We start from the raw sequence: 6,307 nt of genomic DNA on the forward strand, positions 1-6,307 counted from the left end.
AAATAATAACAACATATGGATAAATTTGACAGTGAAACTATTTCTACAATGAAATTCCTTGTGGGATCGGCCTCAACTCACGTTGAGTTCTATAAATTGGCTTTGACCATTTATACTTCTTAATTGAACTCTATGCTTGGATATATCAAACTTTGGCGCCGCTGCCGGGGAATATCAAATTAGAAATATTTTTCTAGAAGTTATTATAAATGTAGTTATATTCCCTAATATTATATCTTTTTCTTTCTCTGTGACTTTAATATGTACGTTCAGTAGTGCATGCCCAATACCAGAAGTAAAGGAGCTCCATTAATTCCTTACGATCCTGAACTTAGAAGAACAATTCACAGGATAGTGAAAGCATAGGAACTTGAAGCTCAGAGGTAAAGACTTTGACTTGAGGTTCAGACCGCTGCAAGAGGTGCTCAGAACAAGTCTGTGAGCAACCCGCCTAGGGGGATTGAGGAACACGTAGGAGTTGACGAGATATCTCCTCCCCACTACCAACCACTAGCTCATATGGTGTTTGAAGAGGATGACTTGGACTTGGACGGAGGTGGAGCAACAGGAGCAATAGTTTTAACTACACTACCTCCAGGTGTGAAATTTACAATAACCAGTACAATAATTCAATTGCTGAACTTGAAAGTTGTGTTCAGAGGTGCAACTGGTGATGAGGCAAATAAGCATCTAATGAACTTTGTGGCGATATGCAAATCACAGGAATTTCCTGGAATTAGTGAGACAACTATGAAGTTGAGACTATTTATGTTGTCTCTTATTGGGGAGGAAACCAATTGGCTGAATGAACATCAAGGTGATTCAGTCAGGACCTGGAATGAATTGAAGGAGGCCTTCTTGGAACGGTTCTACACTGAATCAAAAGAACTGCAGATGAGATAGGTGCACACAAGCAACTACCAGGGAATAAATACATGATACTTAGTGGAGATTCAACCAAAAGCTGAAAAAGTTCCCAAACCATGGTCTCACTGATAGAGTTTTAGAACAGGTATTTTATAGATCATTAGATTATGTTACTAAGCCTGTTGTTGATGTAGTGTGTAGAGGATCATTCAAAAGAAAACAATTCCCAGAAACTATGCAACTAATGGATGAGGTCTCTAAAAATAATATAGGTTGGTATACCAGGGATGCTGAACTGGGAGATCTTGGGTTTCATTTTTCTAGACTACTTTGTGATTCTTGATTGCTAAGTAGGCTTTGAGGTTCCCATAATTTTGGGAAGACCATTTCAGGCCATTGGTCGAGCTTTGGTTGATGTTGAGAGAAGTCATCCATAAATACCTCCATCGAATCCTCCACCATGTCAACAAAAATAGATAACATGCAATGTTGAAATGTTGACGAAGCATTATATAACCCGAACGACATCCGTTTGAAGGCAAAAGTTCCATATGGGCAGGTGTAGGTTGTTCTCTCTTGGTCTTCTAGAGCAATGGAGATTTGATTATAACTGAAATACCCATCCAAAAAGCAATACCAACCTCTCTCTGAGAGTCGATCAAGCATTTTATCCATGAAAGGCATAGGAAAATGATCCTTTTTAGTCCACGAATTTAGCTTTCGATATTCCTTGCATACTCTCCATCCGGTCATCGGTCTCATAGATACAAGCTCCCCCTTTTCATTTGGGACTACTGTGATACCTCCCTTTTTCGGTACACATTGTACTATACTTACCCATTTGCTATCCGCAATAAGGTAGATCACACCTACGCCAACCACTTTATTATCTCCTTTTTCACCACCTCTTGCATCGATGGGTTCAATCTCCGTTGATGGTCAACACTCGGCTTACAATCACTATCAAGCTGAATTTTGTGAGTGCAAATACTATGGAAAATGCCGACTATGTCAGCGATAGTCCAACCTATAGCTTTGATATGCCTTCTCAACACCTCAAGGAACAATTTTACCACCCATTCAAGCAAGTTAGCTGCAATGATCATCAGTAAGGTGTTATTTTCCCCCAAGAAAGCATATCTGAGATGGGAGGGAAGTACTCTCTACTCTAGATTTGGTGGTTCTTCTATTGATGGATTTGTGGGAGGACTCTCTCGATTTTTTAGATCAATGTCCAACTTCAATGGAGTCTTTGAATACCCCCCAAGCCTAAAAGAGCAGCTACTAACTCTTCATAGTCTTGAATTTTGAATTCATCATAGTTAGCAAGCACAACTTCAAGTGGTTCACTCATACACATCAAATGACTCACACTAGCCACCACCTCATCAATAACATCAACAGTGGAGATCACGTGACTATGACTTGGGTGTTTCATTGATTTACAAACATTAAAGGTTACTTCATCTTCATTCACCCAAAACTTTAGTTCTCCGTTTTCAACATCCACCAATGCCCTCCAAGTTGCTAAGAATGGTCTTCCCAAAATGATTGGAATTTCAGCATCTATTTCACAATCGAGAATGACAAAATCATCCGAGAAAATGAATCTGTCAATCTTTACCAATATGTCATATAGTATCCCCACAGAATGTTTAATTGATCGGTTTGCCATCAAGAATCTCATTGTTGTGGCTTTCGATTCACCCAACCCAAGTTGTTTATAGATCGCATAAGGCATTAGGTTGATGCTTGCTCCCAAATCGCATAGGGCTTTAGAAAATTGGAGCATACCGATGGTGCAAGAGATGGTGAACGCTCTGTAGTCCTCTTTCTTTTTGATCTGCTCCTTAGTCATAATTGCACTACAACTATGAGAAACGTTGAATGTCTCAAAATCCAAGCTCCTTTTCTTTGTGACTAACTCCTTCATAAACTTGGCATAACCCCACATTTTCAAAAATGCCTCAACTAGAGGGATATTAATTGATAATGTCTTTGAACACCGATAAAAACTTCTTGAACTTCACATCCTCATTGTTCTTCTTGAAACGTTGGAGAAATGGAGGCGATATTTTGGGTAAAGGTTGCATAACTTTTGGGATTGGATTGTGTTTCTCCACATCTTTATGTGGTCCTTTAGCAATGCTTTGATGGATATGTGTCTTTTCTTCTTCTATACCTTTGCCTTCTTCTTGCATTTGAGATTCTCCATTGCCCGTCACATCGCCTATTGCTACCGTTCCACTATGAGTAACCACAACCAGCCCTCTATCATCATCTTCCATTGCCATTTTTGGTTTCAATTGTGTTGAAAGTAAACTCAACCGACCTTCAAGTATCTTGATTGCATCTGCGTGAGAGTTCACTTTATAGTTCAATGATGTAAAGTCAGCTTGTAACAAATCATCTGAACCTTCAACTTTATAAAGGATACGTGACAGAAAATCATTCACCCGGGGACTATTTGCAATACCTTTCAATTTTGGGCTCTCACTCAAGTGAGTTTGGTCCTCTTCATGGTCGTCCTCCCATTTCCAATAATCACACTTCTCTGCTCTGCCACCTTGTGATAGTTCCAACCTTGATTTCCACCCCTCTATAAATAGCGTGGGTGGAAACCCTCCTTGTATCTCTGGGAGTTACAACCTTGATTCTCCCCCAGCTTTGAATAATTTGAGGAAGAACCCTCCTCAAATCTAAACACTCCACTTGTCCCCTTGAGCTTTTCCACATTCTCCATCATATGCTCTTGTAATAGTTCCATTTGGGTCAACATCTTCTTGATGTTTTCATCCATCTCTCTTTCCTTATCAAGTAGTTCTTGTGTCATACTAAAATAAAAAGGAGAGACTTGATCCTCCTAGTGTACCAAACTTGACTTATTTTCGTCATGTCATCAAGAAGAAATAAAGCCACCTCAAATGATTGCAACATTATTCCCCCTCTTACTAATTGATCAGCCATTCCTTTATTAACCGAATTGAGACTCGTAAAAATATTGGAGTAGGAAATCGTTTGGTAGCTCGTGAGTTGGGCATTTAGGTAAGAATTTTTTAAACCTCACCCACATTTCATGGATGGGTTCACCCTCCCATCGCTTGAAACCTTGGATGTCGTCTCTAAGTTTCATCATCCTTGATGGGGGGGGGGGGAAGAATTTTGCATTGAATGCTATAATTAGCTTTTCCCATGATGTGATGGAATTGTTGGGTAATTCGGCCAACCACTTGCTAGCCTACCCCGTCAAAGATAGTGGAAATAACAGAAGCCGGATTGACTCGTATGACACATTCTTGAATGAAAACGGGCTACACACCTCTGTAAAATTTCGTACATGCTCATGCAGATCTTCATGTTCTTGCCCTCTATAGAGTCCCCTCATTTGGATGAGATGAAGAGTTGTGCTAGTGACCTCAAATATTACATTCCCATCAGTTTGTGGTAGGCAAATTGCACCCATATCACCTAGTTGAGATGGGTTGTAAACACTATTGATATCATCGATACCGTCCCGATAACCTGTTTGGCTAGTATTCACCTCTTCCTCACTCATTTTTAATTCTATGTAGTCCAACCAACACTACACAATGCAGTCTAAGCCGATTCAACTACAACCAACAAATTCACAAGTCAAATCTTCGATCAAAGAGCTCTAAGAAACGCTATGCCTCGGCAGCGGCGCCATTTTGATTAAAGTTTCAATGACACTTCATCCAATTCTAAGTGTCAACGATCGCTAGTCAGTATATAACCCAACCAACTGGGTTGGGGTCGATCCCACAAAGAGTAACTTACTTTGAATTCAACTACGAAAGTGTGATGATAACCTTTGCAGCTGAGCAACACACACTAACAAGTTTAATAATCAAAATTTCATGATGTCGTTACCAATCCACTTCAAATTATTAACAGGAAACAATCAGATAACTAGAAAACACTTGGGGGATTGACTAACCAACTGCCGAATTCAACTTAAAGGGTGTACATCATTACAAATAATGCTAATTCATCGCGGGTAGAATGCACTATAAGTAAAGAAATTTTCTCTCGAACAATTTCCTTATCTCCATTGAGTTCTCTCGAGCCTGACATTATCCATAAGCTACCCAATCCATGTTCTCATCAAATCCACTCTTTCAAGCTAGATACAAAGGCTGAGTCTTGGGTTTCACTTTCTCAAGCTGAAACCATCAAGACCCACTACTAAGGATACCAAATTACTACGTTAGTTTTGTAAATCTCTCTCGAGCAAGCACGAAACTCTAAAATCTATCATACTAAAATGCAATAATGAAGTTAAGCCACCATAATAATTTAGACCCGCTTCTGATTAACACCAAAAATCAATAATTGTTAACACCCATTTAGTAGAAAGCAACAATTGATCACATTGTCAAACCCCTAAGGTTAGGGTTTTAGCCAATCATGGTCAAAAGATGAAATTCAATACAAGCCACGTTTTCCATAGTTGGGTAAATGAAATTTGAAAGTTAAAATTAACTCAAATCTTCTCTATTACAAAATATCAATGAAAAACCTTGCTAAAATCACTTGAAATCCACAATGGTAATGTTCTTGCTGTCAATATTTTGTTCCTCATGTTTTTGAATACCTTCTCTCTCTTGCAAAAATCAATATATGCAAGTCTAATGTGTGGTTGTTTGGGACCAATCAGCGAGGTAAGTCGGGCATAGCCGACCGTTCGACGACTCACCGATTTTCCTTTGCCTCGCCTTCATTTTTCCCCTCTTCTTAGTCCAACCACTGTAATTTTATGCGAGCCAGATCGAGATCACCTTGTGATTCCGTGATGCACCATTTTTCCTTTCATCTCGCCCATCAGCAATTATCTGGATGTGCATCAGTACTTTTGGCGACCTAGTCATCCATCACCAATGTGATCGGTGTCATGCCGAGTGGAAATGTTGCCCGCCGAAGCTACCCCTAATCCAGACTCAGCGTTATGTAACTTTAGGCGGTAGAGTGGCAACTTGGCGAGTCGCCGAGTAACATCGGCGATCATCACGCTTGTTTTTCCCTTGTCTTTTTTCGCTCATGTTGTCTCTATTGCTTATTTCTGTCCTAGCTTTTTTCCTCAATCCATATATTTGAAGATCAAGGGTTTTACATTAGTTGTTCGCATAAAATAAGTATTTGAGGACATTAAATCATTAGAAATAAAGCCCTAAATGAGTTCGAATCTCGGACTCATCTAAACCCATTGGGAAAGTCGAACTCAACTATCGTATAAGCTTCCACCTCATATTTATATCCACTCTATGCTAAGCATTAGTTCCCATTGAGTTCATATTAAGTCTTGACTTAAGTTGATAATTATGGAAGAATGTCTTGACACTCAATCCATATAACTCATACTAAAGCTCCTAGATTCATTAGGTGAGACTAGTCTTCCAACCTTAATGTCACTACATGTGAC

The 6,307-nt window shown here is 39.4% G+C and overlaps 1 protein-coding gene across 1 annotated transcript; it reads right to left on the reverse strand.

Annotated features, from left to right (window-relative positions):
* Nucleotides 1–2,107: 2,107 nt before the first annotated feature.
* On the reverse strand, nt 2,108–2,821 carry LOC125837639 (uncharacterized). Its single transcript, XM_049516729.1, has one exon. The coding sequence runs from the start codon at nt 2,819–2,821 to the stop codon at nt 2,108–2,110; it is 714 nt and encodes a 237-aa protein (XP_049372686.1).
* Nucleotides 2,822–6,307: the final 3,486 nt, after the last annotated feature.

This window comes from Solanum verrucosum, unplaced genomic scaffold (assembly GCF_900185275.1).
Source record: "Solanum verrucosum unplaced genomic scaffold, falcon-dt-bn FXZP01000156.1, whole genome shotgun sequence".
Classification (NCBI taxonomy): domain Eukaryota; kingdom Viridiplantae; phylum Streptophyta; class Magnoliopsida; order Solanales; family Solanaceae; genus Solanum; species Solanum verrucosum.

Excerpts from the sequence above, each read along its gene's own strand:
- LOC125837639 (XM_049516729.1), bottom strand. The coding sequence starts at position 2,821 with ATGTGGGGTTATGCCAAGTTTATGAAGGAGTTAGTCACAAAGAAAAGG.